The following is a 17,777-nucleotide window of genomic DNA, read 5'->3' on the forward strand; positions in this document are numbered from 1 at the left end:
ATCTTAAATTCATTTTGCTGATAATATTTTTGCCAGAATCCGTTTCCATGGCAACCAGTTTTCAGTTTTTTCGCTTTTTTCTCAAAAAAAAAACCTTAATTTGCCAACACCAAATTCTCATATTTAACATGTTCACCATACAAAATAATTTTCACTTTTTATTTTTCTAGATCACCCAATCTTGAAAACACTAGAAACCAGAACCTGGGATAAACTTGCACAGGATTTTGTCAAGAAACAGAAATTACGCATCGCAACGTCATAGTGGCAGAGACGAGCGCAACGTAAGAGCAGACGACGGATTGGTCGACTGTTGCGTGCTTGTTGCGCGGGCACCATCTAGTACCAAAAGAGAATGAAGTTCTGCAGTTCGGCGATTTTATTGATGAAGTATTCAGGAAAAAAGGAGAGGTGACCCCCATGGATGATGCCTGAACCAATTTGATAACTTCGGATCAAAACTTCCGCTATCTTTTGCTTTAAGAAAAGAGAGGCTGAAAATCTGTTTTTGTTTTCTAGTTTCTTCGGTTCAATTTTAGGGCTGCCCGAATTGTGGCCAACTGTACTCATGGATTTATGCTCATTGAATGGAATTGCTTGCATAATGTTTGTTCTACAATGGATTTTGAACTGACCAGTTCATTCTGAAGTCAAGGATTTGCTGCTTTGAATTTTGGCAATTTGATTACGAAATACCAATTAACAAATTGTTTTAGATTTAAGTAAAATACTCCGAGTGGCCATCTCCAGAATCAGTTTTCTTTTTTATCATCACTGTCATTATAAATAACATTTTCCTCCTCGATTCCAGAAGGAAAATACACAAATCAGGCAAACATCAATTGTTAACCAAAAACTCTACGGGTCGCATTTTCTTGTTCCAGTCCAAGTTAAATTAATTACAAACCGGTTGAAGTCTACTTTACGCGGCCCACTTTTTTTTTTTGGTAAAAAGAAAATTTCTGTAAAGTTAATTATAATTTTCAATAATTTATAATTTTAATTATAATTTGCCTTTATTAAATTTTACCTCTCAGGTACCGATGTTTCGATGAATTCTAATGATATCGATATAAAGATTCTCGAAAGCATTTTTTTGTTGACCAAATTAGAAAAACCTAAAAGCTAAACGATACCACAATTTATCGATCGTTTCCACATTTACCGTTTTGAAAAGTTAATTATAATTTTCAAAACGGTAAATGTGGGAAAAGATCGATAAATTGTGGTATCGTTTAGCTTTTAGGTTTTTCTAATTTGGTCAACAAAAAAAATGCTTTCGAATCTTTATATCGATATCATTAGAATTCATCGAAACATCGATACCTGAGAGGTAAAATTTAATAAAGGCAATTGATTTAAACTTCTCTGGTATATCTTTGAAAATAATAATAATAAATCGTGGCCAGAGATTGCATGAAAATGGTGCAATCTTGTTACACACATTCTAAATTGTGCATACCTGGATTTTTGAGCGTACCTGCAATTAATTCTTTCTTATTTGACCATTGCTCTTTAGACAGCATGAAGAAGATCGCTGTAACCATTTGGAACCAGATGTTAATATGCCTATTTCGGGAGGAAAAAAAGAGACAACGAATTTAGTTAAGACTACTGAGAGAAGAGCGCGCTCTCTGAACGCGGAAGTGTACTCACAATTTGACAATATTCTAATCTTGCTGGCAGTGGAAAGAAAGCTGATTCTCAGTTTCCTTGCAAAGCTAGCTCAGAATAAATACCTGTATTATTGTTCTTTAGCAGATTTATTTATTAATGTTATTATTTCAAGAACTTACGACTATCATTTGGGGAAAAATCGTGTTGACTTTTAAAAAAAAAAGGTATTTCCTGTACGAACAATAATAAAAAAAAGGAAGTCTATGAGACATCGCAAAACTTAATAGTGATAACTATTTCTAAGTACATCGACTCCAGCACCTTTCACAGACAGTTTCCAGCTACTGGAAGATCCAGGCTCCGCGCAACATTTCTTCAGCTTGTATCTCAATTTTTTTCTTTTTGTTGTTTTTCTTGTAAAATCAAGAGTAATTGAGAGTTAAGACGGAATCAGCCAGGCGGACATCCCACCCTAAATGGTAATTTTACATTGCTTATGTACAGTATTAAGGAGCACCTCACCAAATAATAGCAAAGATTAAAAGTGATATGAGTGAAGGCACGTAGCAGAAAGAATCACCAAGAAAAAAGGTAGAATTCCATTATTTTTTTTTTTTTTAAAAAAAGCAGGTTTCATTTTATTATTCCCACAAATATTTGTTACTGTTCATTTAACCTTAATATTTCCTCGTTAATAAGCACAAAATTTAATACGAACGATAACAAAATAATGAAGTCACGCTGAGATGATCCAAACTAAACTAACCGCGTAACATCCGCGGCTTGTGATAGTGCGATAACCAAAGGCTTTGCTCATAACAAAAATCTTAACCTAAACATAAGTATAGTGCAGTGATGTCGAACTTTTTGAACTCGGTGTGTATCAAAATTTTGAAAAATCGAAACATAATTTTCGTGGCGTGTCATCACACATCACAAAAGTAAAGAATAAAAAAACTAGAAATATTTATAATTTTTTTAAGTTAATTATTTGTTTAATGCCATTTAAAATACAAAAACCAAAATTATGAAATCAATGATTTACATTTAGAAACTTACATTAATATTATTTTTAATAACCAACTCTGGCCGTTATGAGAGACAAATATTTGAATTATGAAATTTTTTATCTTTAAAGATGCGTGTCACCAAAAATGAGCTCGCGTGTCATAGGTTCGCCATCACTGCATACTATCAACTATGAGCAATCACTGCTTCTATACATAAGCCTCTACATTTCTACGCTGTATAATTAAACACTAGAGGAATAGTGTGAAGGTTATTTAAGCCGATGTCGTAAGAAATGTGGAAGATTGAAATGCTTAGGCTCTAACAATAATAAAATAAACTGAACAAATCACCAAAAATACTGAATTCAAAGGGAAAGTAATAACTTTGATTTTGCTTGTCGTTGCATGCACATTTATTGTATCCCTGATCGGTTTTAAGCTCTCATACGTCATCAAAGGTAGAATCAGTTTGGTGTAAAGATTTTGACATCACTTACATATATTTCCGTCTCGTGCTACACACCAGCTGATTCAATTAAAATAATAATTTCAATCTCAGTACGAATGCTTCACACGTGATAAATACACATTCCTTGAACGCCATTTTCTTTGAAAAAAAAGTATACCTACCTCTGGTTTCTAATCATTCGCATTTGTTTTCCAATGTATTGTGCTCGAAGATGGTTTCCTTAGTTTCATTTTTACCTCAAACTTATAAATTAATTTTACATATAGGTTGTGTAAACCAGTTAGTCAACTTCATTAATATGTCAATGTTATGGAAAAAGCTTTTAATGGTGTTTCACAAAAAAAACTTAGCAACCCTGAAAAAAATAAATATAAAGGGACTTTCTAAAATTACAAAATCCCTTTGTATTGTACAAGTAACAGGGGGCCGCGAGGTGCGCCATAATATTCTTGTCTTAACTTAAATTACTAGATTTTTTTTTTTAAATTAAATTTGATGAAAGTGCACTATTCATACTTAAAAAACTTGAAATTGTTGTGGCCTGTATGTATACTCGAACGAAGTCCTTCAATTATCGCACTTCCTTACAACTTTCCTATGCCAAATATGTGATATATATACATTTTACAAGGCATGTTTTAAAAAATGCACTTTTCAAAGTTTATATAAATGTTTTTATACATAATCTTTATAAATATATATATATAAATACATAGTTATAAAAAAATATATATATATATATAATGTGGCATATAAATATTTAATATATATAAAAAAAGTTTTTATTGGTTTGTATATACTGTGTATAATTGAGGTTTGTATTTTCAAATTGAGGGCGTAAATAATAAATTTGAATTATATTTACTACTTTTAAGATATAATAATATTGAATGAAAAAAAAAATACTCAAAAAAGAAAACGATATTTGTAATCGATGTTTTCTGTTAACAATAATTGTAAATATAAGGAACAGAAGGGGGGGACCGGCAAATTTGAGAGGTTGCTGTCCTTCGATTCCTTGCTGGTCCAATTATTTTTTTTTTGAGTTGGGTTACTTGAACATCTTTTTCTTTTTCTAAATAACTTCAAGAAAACTTTTAATAAGAAAAATAAGAGTTTAAGATTCACTTCAAGATAAAACTATTTTTCTAATTAATATTAAACTGTACAGAGTATATTGTGTCGAGCTTAATGTTTTTAAAACAAATAAGAAAAAAAATGTAAAATCAATAATTATATACATAAATAACAAAAAAAAGAGAAGAATATTGAATGTTCAGTGTTTCATGGATGACTTGTTTTATGTGAATTTACTTCATAAAAAAAAATTACGTATATATTTCTAAACCTAACCTTCGATATTGATAATATTAACTGTTGCTATAACCTCCTTAGTAATGTCGAACTTTTAACTAAAATAGTTAACTTTAATGAATCCATTCGAGGCATTAATTTATTTACAGAATTACTCCAATACAGTTTAAAATTGATCAAGATCACATTTACAACCGAAAGCTAGTCGGTCAAGTGAAACAGATTAAAAATTAAAGGTATTTATTTCTAAAAGTACACACATTAGAAAGAGGACAAAAATGTAAAATATGAGTTGAGTGTGTCAAGTGCAATAGTTTGTCGAATCCTTACGCTGTAGGACGAAGTTTCTAAGTAATTAAATTATCACCAATTTTTAAAAAAGAAGGTGAGTCACAAAGATTATTTAATTTTTTCACCATTTCTGATTCCCACAAGGAAGGGTAGATTTTTAATTTGTAGTGTTCACCTGAGGGCGCTGGTTTTCCAGTCCACTGATTATGAAAATTTCGTTTTATAATAAATTGGTATTAAATGTGTTTGCGAAAAACATTTTCTCATAATTTAGGAGCCATCGTACGACCCGGCAAACCATAAAGCTTTACACAAAATTAGTTAATCGTAAGTACCAGCTTATTGAATCGATTTTTTAAGTTGAGGTTTCATTATTACTTGGATGTAAAGCACCGCAAAAAAGTTTTTAAGCTGTACTTTCCGTTTTCTGCAGTATTGTACTGTATTGATGAGATCGTTTTAAAGTGCCCTTGAATGAATTTCCCTGAGTATATGCTTCAGATAAAAAGTTATCGATCTATTATGCAATGAATATGTTAAAGAAAATCGATGGAGATATTTTTTTGTGAAAGTTTTTAGAAATCGATTGTGTTTATAAGCTTAGTAATGTTGAGACCTATTATAGTTCTAAATCAGATGTCAGATTTGAACCATTTCCTTTTTTTTAAGACACGCTAAACGCAAACATTAGCAGGCAGTCCGATATAGAGTACGAAAATTACATTTTAGTACTTAGGGAATCCTAAAACGAGGTTTCAGGTAAAACATAAAATCCTAAATTTATCAGAAAACAGTACATCTTTCTAAGATAAAGTAAAAATGCAGTTTTTAGTGAAAAAAAAAAACTATGGGAAACTCACTTTCTCTCTTTGAATGTATTTAGTGCCAAGCATATTGGGAATATAGTTTCCTGCCACAATACGTGCAGAATCAGATCTTGTCCTAAATGCCGAGGTCATGATCAACTCCTTCAAATCATAGGGTGGGGCCCCATGATTTCTTTTACTTTTTACACAAGTTCTGATCATTTGTTCAGTAAAAAAAGAAAAAATTTAAAAAAAATCTCGTTTTGTTTAAAACTAAATTGTTACATGTCCTGTTACGTAGCCGAATTATGTTTGCTTCTAACCAGGTAGTCTGACCAAGTAGGAGTAAAAACTGTTAGGAATAGAATGCGTTTGAAGTTTTTTACCGAATGATTGCACAAATTCAAACCCTGAAAAGCCTAGCTTATCTAGCATGACCGCAGCTTCAGTTTGCTGCAAAACTATGTGTGCTCAAATTGAACAAAATTTAACTAACTACAACTTGTTTTTTTAACAGAGACTGTAAGTTAAGTCTCTTAATCCAACTATAGTTGAAGGTTTTTCTCTGAAGTTCAAAATGCTGTCCAGTCCCCGATTCTGCTGTCGGTATTTTTTGCAGCGTCCTGGCCAGTTTTGCCTGGAGGCGTTGATTGGCCTTATGCCCTCTGTGGTCCTGTAAAAACTGTAGAAAAATTCTTGCATTCATGTCCAAAGCTGGCTTAGTTTGCCTAGGCATTTTTTATTATAAGCTCATTTTTTTTGTCAACAATTTCGCCGAAACTACTTGACAATATTTGGACAGTGTAACTGTGATTCAGATTTTCTTTTCAGTTTCACACTGGACTCCTAATTCTGCTTCATTTCTATTTACTGGATAGGATAGCTAAGAAAAAAAAAAAAAAAACTTGCTTTTTGTTTCATAGACAAGAAAAATTAATAATTATTCAACTAACAACGCTTTGTTTGTGATATATCCGCCATATTGAATGTCCTCGGCCTTTAACATTACTGTAAAATTTAAGGTTTTCCCAACAATGTCTGTTGAAATTTCATTTTACTTACCACAGATTTTCTCCCATTTTATAACATTCAGCTACCCAGCTGATTTTTCACGAACATAAACATTACCTAAGGAAAATTGTAAACTTAATAATATTTCTAAATAAATATATTTTCTAAATGTATTTATTATAATAATATACAAAATTTATAATGTATTATTAATTATAAACAAAGTATTATTATAATGTTGGATGGTTGACTGGTAACCCAACTCACCAGATACAATTGTGAATTCATAAAACTTTATTATTAAAATATAAGGTGATAACAAGTGTTTCAATTGGGCAACCTAAAATGTCGAGTTTTATATTATTAAAATATAAGGTGATAACAAGCGTTTCAATTGGGCAACCTAAAATGTCGAGTTTTAGTTTACTTGATATAGCCAAATATCAGAAATGTTTCGGCCATCTTTTATTTTAGGTTTTCTCAACATCTTACGGTTTATCAATGATTACAAATTGGTTAATGTGCAAACAAGACCACTATAACAATAAATAAATAAATGATTACAAAATCATTCTAGTTGGATTTTCGGTTACTGAATTATTCATAGATTTTGTAACTTCAAGTTAAAACCTTATATTTCAAGATTTTTTACGCAATTCTGGCTAATAAATTTTTATTTAAGGGAGTATTGCTTGCTCTAAACCAATAGAACGCCAAAACCTTATCTTGAAACCAAAACCATACCTTATAACCATAACTTACCTTATAACCAAAACGTTATCTTATAACCAATCCCTTACTTTATAACCAAACCTTACCTTATAACCATAACCTTACCTAATAACCAAAACAAGAAAGTTTCTTTTATGATTACAAGTTGCTCAGCTGAATCGATATGATCGATTTGTATGTTTTGTGCTTCGGGTAAGCTGATTGTGGCACTCGTGTCAAGAATAGCAAATATGCCTAAATCAAAATAAACTACATATATAACATATTTTATATAACTACCAATCAATAAATATTGATTATAGTTTTATTTTTTTGAAAAAAAAAGTTATATAAATAATGAATGCTTTATGAAAACCAAAATAAGAAAAATAATTCTATATTGTATTTGCAAAAAAAAAATAAATAAATAAATAACAGTTTGGGGAGGAGTGCCATCGGGTATTTTTAAGTCAATTCTTAGTGCGAATTACAGAACAGAATCTATAAAATTAATATACTGTTTGTACATGTTACTACATATGTTATAACCGTGTAAGATATTTTATCTTGAGTGTGCAACTATGCGATATATATTATTAATTTCGAGTGATACTTCTTTGTTTTTATTTATTTTTAAACAATAAAAATGTTGCATTTATGAAATGTTAAAAATGAGGTTATAATTTTGTTGACTGGTTATTTGTTTACAGTCAACATGAATGCTTCGATATCTAACTCTAACTCTCTTTCAGATCGTTGTGATTTTATTTCACTCTATCGATGGTTGTATTTTGATATTTTTATTATTGTTTTTCATTATGAAGTTTTTTCTATTAATTGTAAAAAAAAAAAAAACATTCTTTTATTATTTTCTGTTTTGTTTACGAATTCCAACTCCTATTTCTCCTTTACTGCTCTATAAAAGTTTAAAACTTTTTAAAAAAATTCAAACTTCTGAAATTAAATTCACACCGGATAAGTCACTTTCAATTAAAGTAAAAGCTCTATGTTTACAAGATTTATATACAAAATTACAGATAATTGTAGGAACCATTTACGAGAATATATGAAAAAGTGACAATCAGCTGACTTGACACTTCTGGATGACGTAAACTAAGAAATAAGCTGTTCAAATTTGGATTAATTCTGTGGCATTGAACTTATGGTAAATGAACTAGAATTTTGTTAAAAATGAAAGACCCGTTCACCTCGCCCAGTGAACAGTAAGATTAAGATTCATTATTCGATTATTTTAGTACTAATTGATTATTTAATCGATTATTTCAGTTATTATACATTCCTTAATTCTAATGAAATTAAAAATATCAGTATCACTTATTAACTAGTTAAGCGTGTTTTGACGTCAAACCAAATCTCTATTACGGTGCGTTCGACGTGTATACTCGTTGTGAAAAATATAAAATTGCCATTAACTACAAAAAAAACTCGAAATTTTAATAAAATACAATAAGAATATCATTTTGGTGGGATATTTCCATTATCTTACCCAATAGAACTGCGGTGGGAGTCAGCCAAATGATAAGTGGTCTCCGCATTAGAGAATGGGGAATTAGGCACACAAATAGAAGCTCTCAACCCTTGTGCAATGCCCGTTTTTACCTTAGATAGAGATTCAGACCTCAGTACAAGCATGATTTCATTTTGCAACAGAATTCAAAAGCTCTTGGCGTCCCTAGTTAAAACTAGTAGAGCAATGCATACGTGAAGACGGTGCAAGATTTTTGAATGAGCACAGATTGCTTTGTCTGTAATCTCAAGCCCCCCAGAGAGATTGCAGTGACTATTGATGACGTTGTAAACTTTAGGGTTGTTTTGTCCTGCGTTCAACGTGTATACACGTCATTGTCTGATTTTAATTCCGCACGCTGTAGGTTTTTTTTTTAAAAAAACTAAATTCCACCGCTTAACTGGTTAAATATCAATGCCACTTGATTTGTTAACAATTAAAACGTTATTTTATTTAATTTTTCAAATGGTAATTGCAGTCATTTTTATATGCCAGACTGCTATTAGCAGAATGCAATGGCAGGGTAGGTGGGGCTTTTAAATATTTTAATGCAGGAAATACAATAAATACAACAATTTAGAGAGTAGTATGTATTTTTTCATTTTAAATTACAAATAAATATTTACACTTATCGAATAACATTTAAATAAATAAAGCAAGTAGAGAAACTTAAAAATATATAATTTAATTTTTACATTATTTCAAAAAATAAAAATAACAAATTCTCATTTGAAAAATGCAAATAATGCATTTTACACTTAATCTCCAAATCCAAGCGAAGGATCTGAAGTTATTTTTTTTAGACCACTGGGAGAGCAGAGGTGCTGCCATCTATATCTAAAACTGGTTAGTGACCTGTCTGATCCAGGGTAGATAGTGCTGCACTCGGACGTAGACGCCAGGTACTCCGTACTGGCCACAGCCAACGCCCCACGATACGACACCAACTATCTGCCAGATGCCATTCTTCTCGCACACCATCGGACCGCCACCATCACCCTGCGGGAGGGGGGGGGGGAATAAAATGGTGATGAGTGTTCATTTTTAGCTGCAGATCATTGTGAATAAAGATATGTTTTACAATTAAGGGTAAGCTAGTCTGGAAAGTTTACCTAATGCTTTCACTTTGCTAGGAGAAAATCTACAACAACAAGAAGAAACCTTAAATCCATTTAAAACTCAAAAGCAGTTGGAAAAACAACAATCTAAATAGGTTCAAGCTGCTTTCTAGGACATGTCCAATACCAAAACGTGAAGCCAGAACTCCCTCACTCAATCAGACTTAAGATCTAAGGATGTTTTTTACTCGAAGCTCTATAAAAAGGACCTCATCTCGTACAGATATTTCGCGGGGTACTAAAACATTCATCTGACAGACTACTACTCGAGTCCTTCTCGAAACATGATTTCGGCTTTCACAGTGTTGTACTAAAAGTTGTGATTTCTTTAATTTTAGTTTCATATAACATCTGCAATTTTGATTTATCTTCCATTTAATTTGACAGTTTTAAGAGGTTACTACTTCAGTTTTGTGCTGGTAGTCTATAAAAGATGACAGTAACAGTGTAACTTTTTTAACTAAGTTAAATCTGATTTTTTTTTGTTTTTCAAACTGCAAAAAAAAATGAATTCATTAACCAATCTCTGATGATGGATACAAATGTGAAACCGGCCAGGGATTAAAAATCAAAAAAAGTTTGAAACTCTATTCATGAACATTGGATATTTAAGGAGGGTAATCTATAACGTCATGCTAATTTCACATGCCATTTTAATCAGCCTATATACTGAAGGCCCATTAACATGGTATAAATACCAAGTTAGAAGCAAAAAACCTTGAGGATTTTTGTAGTAAGAGAAAGTCGTGTGAGTATTCATTCAGATTTTTTGGCAATACAACACAGTTTTTCCTTTTAAGCCAACGGATGTGACGTAAGAGAACTATATGATATGACGTAATGGAGAGAGTTAACATGTAGGAGTTGTGTAGGTTCTGATTTTCATTTCTTTTCAAAAATAAGTAGAAATTAATAATACGTCAACAAATATTTACGAATAAAACCCAAGCAATAACTTTACCTTGCAAGCATCTTTGCCTTCCTCTCCGCCAGCGCAGATGAATCCAGGATGTAATTTGAACTCATAGCCAAGTCTGGTCTGCTGGAGTTGAGATTGACACTGATGATGCGATAATACGGGCACATCCACTTCCTGTGTGTAGACAAAACCCATGAATTTAATGCCATTTTGTAAGTTAAGTCTTAATTATTTTAATAAATAACACATGGCCGATTTTTTTTTTGCTTCACAAGTTTTTTTGAACCTTATAATTTTTTATAAATGGAGTGAATGCAAATAAGTCATATTTTGCTATCCTCTTTCTATTCACAAATAAAATAATGTAATAAACAATATACAAACTATGAAAGCAAGATTCGTATTGAATCTTTAAACTGTATAGTTTCATTAACTTTACATAACCTAACCTCACAGCCACTTAGATTTAGCAAGTTGATATGGGCTAAACTTTTATACAAAAGAATTATTGTTTGCACATTTTAAATAAGTTTTTTAAATTAAAAGAATTTCAAATAAATGTTGAAATTCGTTGTTTTTGATCAATAATTTTTAAAACATGGAAACAGTGATATTACATCAAGCAAGTAACGTATTATAACTTATCTAAGTAGTGAACATCGCGAAACGAATCACTAATTCTCTCTAAAAGTTAATACAATTAAAAAAAGGTATTTCTCAATGATAAAAATTATGCTGTGGCAACTATACACACAATAAAAGTAAAAATTACATAATTTCTGGGCTAAGTGTAAATGATATTCTTACGATTCGCAATCGAGTTCAACCTTGACATTAGCTAATCGATTTTTTTTATTTATTTTGTCGATTATATCATTTCATCAAAAAAACCTTTAATTTGATCAAGCATAACCAGAGTTGGGCAAAAATTTAAAATTAAAAAACAATTGAATTAAACCGAAATTTAATTTTAATCATGATTGAAATTAAAAAATTTAATCGCCCAAAATTAGTTGATTAAAATTAAATTCACTTTTAATTTAATCGGAATTTAATCAATTAAATTTTTTAATCATAACTAAAAATTAAGATTAAAATTAAATAATCAGAATTTTAATTGATTGCATTAAATTCAAAATTTAGTTTTAATCACTTTGGACGATTAAATTTTTTAATTTAATCAAAATTTGAGAGATTAAATTTTTAAAACCAAACATTGCCAATGGTTAAACCAGAATCGGACCAATGCATCTTTATTCCGCTTAGCTGGTGCCTCTTCTCTATCAATATTATCACCTTTTCCAAACATGGCACCTTCATTCTACCAGTCTCGTGTCTCATATATACCATGTTTACCACTCACTAGACTTACATAGGACCACCTTACACTCTCATTTAACCATGTTTACCACTTACTAGACTTAGATAGGACCACCTTACACTCACATTTACCCACGTTTACCACTCACTAGACTTATATAGGACCACCTTACACTCTCATTTAACCATGTTTACCACTTACTAGTCTTAGATAGGACCACCTTACACTCACATTTAACTATGTTTACCACTCATTAGACATAGATAGGACCACCTTACACTCACATTTCACCATGTTTACCACTCACTAGACTTTATATCTTCTAAAATTATACATCTGTGCACAAAATAACTATAGTTTTTAATTGAGAAAAACAAAGTGTATAAAAGAAAAAAATTCCATATCAATACGTGGTACACAGTGGGAGATATAGAACGGCCATAATTTTACAGAATTTCATGACCCAAAAAATTTTCAACCCTTTATATCTTCTACATTTATAGATCTGTGCACAAAATAACTATAGTTTTTAATTGAGAAAAACAAAGTGTATAAGAGAACAAAATTCCATATCAATACGTGGTACACAGTGGGAGATATAGAACGGCCATAATTTTACAGAATTTCATGACCCAAAAAATTTTCAACCCTTTATATCTGCTACATTTATAGATCTGTGCACAAAATAACTATAGTTTTTAATTGAGAAAAACAAAGTGTATAAGAGAACAAAATTCCATATCAATACGTGGTACACAGTGGGAGATATAGAACGGCCATAATTTTACAGAATTTCATGACCCAAAAAATTTTCAACCCTTTATATCTTCTACATTTATAGATCTGTGCACAAAATAACTGTAGTTTTTAATTGAGAAAAACAAAGTGTACAAGAGAAAAAATTCCATATCAATACGTGGTTCACAGTGGGAGATATAGAACGGCCACAATTTTACAGAATTTCATGACCCAAAAAATTTTCAACCCTTTATATCTGCTACATTTATAGATCTGTGCACAAAATAACTATAGTTTTTAATTGAGAAAAACAAAGTGTATAAGAGAACAAAATTCCATATCAATACGTGGTACACAGTGGGAGATATAGAACGGCCATAATTTTACAGAATTTCATGACCCAAAAAATTTTCAACCCTTTATATCTTCTACATTTATAGATCTGTGCACAAAATAACTGTAGTTTTTAATTGAGAAAAACAAAGTGTACAAGAGAAAAAATTCCATATCAATACGTGGTACACAGTGGGAGATATAGAACGGCCATAATTTTACAGAATTTCATGACCCAAAAAATTTTCAACCCTTTATATCTGCTACATTTATAGATCTGTGCACAAAATAACTATAGTTTTTAATTGAGAAAAACAAAGTGTATAAGAGAACAAAATTCCATATCAATACGTGGTACACAGTGGGAGATATAGAACGGCCATAATTTTACAGAATTTCATGACCCAAAAAATTTTCAACCCTTTATATCTTCTACATTTATAGATCTGTGCACAAAATAACTGTAGTTTTTAATTGAGAAAAACAAAGTGTACAAGAGAAAAAATTCCATATCAATACGTGGTTCACAGTGGGAGATATAGAACGGCCACAATTTTACAGAATTTCATGACCCAAAAAAATTTCTACCCTTTATATCTTCTAAACCTATAGATCTGTGCACAAAATAACTATAGTTTATAATTAAGAAAAACAAAGTGTATAAGTGAAAAAAATTCGATACCAATACGTGGTTCACAGTGGGAGATATAGAACGGCCATAATTTTACAGAATTTCATGACCCAAAAAATTTTCAACCCTTTATATCTTCTACTTTTTTAGATCTGTGCACAAAATAACTATAGTTTATAATTGAGAAAAACAAAGTGTACAAGAGAACAAAATTCCATATCAATACGTGGTACACAGTGGGAGATATAGAACGGCCATAATTTTACAGAATTTCATGACCCAAAAAATTTTCAACTCTTTATATCTGCTACATTTATAGATCTGTGCACAAAATAACTATAGTTTTTAATTGAGAAAAACAAAGTGTATAAGAGAAAAAAATTCCATACCAATACGTGGTTCACAGTGGGAGATATAGAACGGCCATAATTTTACAGAATTTCATGACCCAAAAAATTTTCAACTCTTTATATCTGCTACATTTATAGATCTGTGCACAAAATAACTATAGTTTTTAATTGAGAAAAACAAAGTGTATAAGAGAAAAAAATTCCATACCAATTCGTGTTTCACTGTGGGAGATATAGAACGGCCATAATTTTACAGAATTTCATGACCCAAAAAATTTTCAACTCTTTATATCTGCTACATTTATAGATCTGTGCACAAAATAACTATAGTTTTTAATTGAGAAAAACAAAGTGTATAAGAGAAAAAAATTCCATACCAATACGTGGTTCACAGTGGGAGATATAGAACGGCCATAATTTTACAGAATTTCATGACCCAAAAAATTTTCAACCCTTTATATCTTCTACCTTTTTAGATCTGTGCACAAAATAACTATAGTTTATAATTGAGAAAAACAAAGTGTACAAGAGAACAAAATTCCATATCAATACGTGGTACACAGTGGGAGATATAGAACGACCATAATTTTACAGAATTTCATGACCCAAAAAATTTTCAACCCTTTATATCTGCTACATTTATAGATCTGTGCACAAAATAACTATAGTTTTTAATTGAGAAAAACCAAGTGTATAAGAGAAAAAAATTCCATACCAATACGTGGTTCACAGTGGGAGATATAGAACGGTGATAATTTTACAGAATTTCATGACCCAAAAAATTTTCAACCCTTTATATCTGCTACATTTATAGATCTGTGCACAAAATAACTATAGTTTTTAATTGAGAAAAACAAAGTGTATAAGAGAAAAAAATTCCATACCAATACGTGGTTCACAGTGGGAGATATAGAACGGTCATAATTTTACAGAATTTCATGACCCAAAAAAGTTTCAACTCTTTATATCTGCTACATTTATAGATCTGTGCACAAAATAACTATAGTTTTTAATTGAGAAAAACAAAGTGTATAAGAGAAAAAAATTCCGTACCAATACGTGGTTCACCGTGGGAGATATAGAACGGTCATAATTTTACAGAATTTCATGACCCAAAAAATTTTCAACCCTTTATATCTGCTACATTTATAGATCTGTGCACAAAATAACTATAGTTTTTAATTGAGAAAAACAAAGTGTATAAGAGAAAAAAATTCCGTACCAATACGTGGTTCACAGTGGGAGATATAGAACGGTCATAATTTTACAGAATTTCATGACCCAAAAAATTTTCAACCCTTTATATCTGCTACATTTATAGATATGTGCACAAAATAACTATAGTTTTTAATTGAGAAAAACAAAGTGTATAAGAGAAAAAAATCCCATACCAATACGTGGTTTACAGTGGGAGATATAGAACGGCCATAATTTTACAGAATTTCATGACCCAAAAAATTTTCAACCCTTTATATCTTCTAAATTTATAGATCTGTGCACAAAATAACTATAGCTTGTAATTGAGAAAATCAAAGTGTACAAGAGAACAAAATTCCATATCAATACGTGGTTCACTGTGGGAGATATAGAACGGCCATAATTTTACAGAATTTCATGGCCCAAAAAATTTTCAATCCTTTATATCTGCTACATTTATAGATCTGTGCACAAAATAACTATAGTTTTTAATTGAGAAAAACAAAGTGTATAAGAGAAAAAAATTCCATACCAATACGTGGTTCACAGTGGGAGATATAGAACGGCCATAATTTTACAGAATTTCATGACCCAAAAAATTTTCAACCCTTTATATCTGCTACATTTATAGATCTGTGCACAAAATAACTATAGTTTTTAATTGAGAAAAACAAAGTGTATAAGAGAACAAAATTCCATATCAATACGTGGTACACAGTGGGAGATATAGAACGGCCATAATTTTACAGAATTTCATGACCCAAAAAATTTTCAACCCTTTATATCTTCTACATTTATAGATCTGTGCACAAAATAACTGTAGTTTTTAATTGAGAAAAACAAAGTGTACAAGAGAAAAAATTCCATATCAATACGTGGTTCACAGTGGGAGATATAGAACGGCCACAATTTTACAGAATTTCATGACCCAAAAAAATTTCTACCCTTTATATCTTCTAAACCTATAGATCTGTGCACAAAATAACTATAGTTTATAATTAAGAAAAACAAAGTGTATAAGTGAAAAAAATTCGATACCAATACGTGGTTCACAGTGGGAGATATAGAACGGCCATAATTTTACAGAATTTCATGACCCAAAAAATTTTCAACCCTTTATATCTTCTACTTTTTTAGATCTGTGCACAAAATAACTATAGTTTATAATTGAGAAAAACAAAGTGTACAAGAGAACAAAATTCCATATCAATACGTGGTACACAGTGGGAGATATAGAACGGCCATAATTTTACAGAATTTCATGACCCAAAAAATTTTCAACTCTTTATATCTGCTACATTTATAGATCTGTGCACAAAATAACTATAGTTTTTAATTGAGAAAAACAAAGTGTATAAGAGAAAAAAATTCCATACCAATACGTGGTTCACAGTGGGAGATATAGAACGGCCATAATTTTACAGAATTTCATGACCCAAAAAATTTTCAACTCTTTATATCTGCTACATTTATAGATCTGTGCACAAAATAACTATAGTTTTTAATTGAGAAAAACAAAGTGTATAAGAGAAAAAAATTCCATACCAATTCGTGTTTCACTGTGGGAGATATAGAACGGCCATAATTTTACAGAATTTCATGACCCAAAAAATTTTCAACTCTTTATATCTGCTACATTTATAGATCTGTGCACAAAATAACTATAGTTTTTAATTGAGAAAAACAAAGTGTATAAGAGAAAAAAATTCCATACCAATACGTGGTTCACAGTGGGAGATATAGAACGGCCATAATTTTACAGAATTTCATGACCCAAAAAATTTTCAACCCTTTATATCTTCTACCTTTTTAGATCTGTGCACAAAATAACTATAGTTTATAATTGAGAAAAACAAAGTGTACAAGAGAACAAAATTCCATATCAATACGTGGTACACAGTGGGAGATATAGAACGACCATAATTTTACAGAATTTCATGACCCAAAAAATTTTCAACCCTTTATATCTGCTACATTTATAGATCTGTGCACAAAATAACTATAGTTTTTAATTGAGAAAAACCAAGTGTATAAGAGAAAAAAATTCCATACCAATACGTGGTTCACAGTGGGAGATATAGAACGGTGATAATTTTACAGAATTTCATGACCCAAAAAATTTTCAACCCTTTATATCTGCTACATTTATAGATCTGTGCACAAAATAACTATAGTTTTTAATTGAGAAAAACAAAGTGTATAAGAGAAAAAAATTCCATACCAATACGTGGTTCACAGTGGGAGATATAGAACGGTCATAATTTTACAGAATTTCATGACCCAAAAAAGTTTCAACTCTTTATATCTGCTACATTTATAGATCTGTGCACAAAATAACTATAGTTTTTAATTGAGAAAAACAAAGTGTATAAGAGAAAAAAATTCCGTACCAATACGTGGTTCACCGTGGGAG

The 17,777-nt window shown here is 30.7% G+C and overlaps 2 protein-coding genes across 5 annotated transcripts in view; one reads left to right on the forward strand and one right to left on the reverse strand.

The window, feature by feature from the left end:
- The window catches only part of unc-13-4A (BAI1 associated protein 3), a 115,250-nt gene extending 107,153 nt beyond the window's left edge, over positions 1-8,097 (forward strand). Inside the window, exon 30 of the mRNA XM_074112740.1 lies at positions 171-8,097. Coding sequence (XP_073968841.1) covers positions 171-265 — 95 coding nt within the window. The 3' untranslated portion in view covers positions 266-8,097. The remainder of the gene's footprint in view (positions 1-170) is intronic.
- Positions 8,098-9,332: 1,235 nt separating this feature from the next.
- The window catches only part of LOC141446236 (uncharacterized), a 35,928-nt gene continuing 27,483 nt past the window's right edge, over positions 9,333-17,777 (reverse strand). For all 4 annotated transcript variants that reach the window (XM_074112742.1, XM_074112741.1, XM_074112743.1 and 1 more), the window contains 2 exons: positions 10,837-10,968; positions 9,333-9,756 (listed from right to left, as the gene is read on the reverse strand). In XM_074112742.1, coding sequence (XP_073968843.1) covers positions 9,595-9,756; positions 10,837-10,968 — 294 coding nt within the window. In that variant the 3' untranslated portion in view covers positions 9,333-9,594. The remainder of the gene's footprint in view (positions 9,757-10,836; positions 10,969-17,777) is intronic.

Source organism: Rhodnius prolixus, unplaced genomic scaffold (assembly GCF_049639745.1).
Source record: "Rhodnius prolixus isolate KJV_2025 unplaced genomic scaffold, Rpr scaffold_1, whole genome shotgun sequence".
NCBI lineage: Eukaryota > Metazoa > Arthropoda > Insecta > Hemiptera > Reduviidae > Rhodnius > Rhodnius prolixus.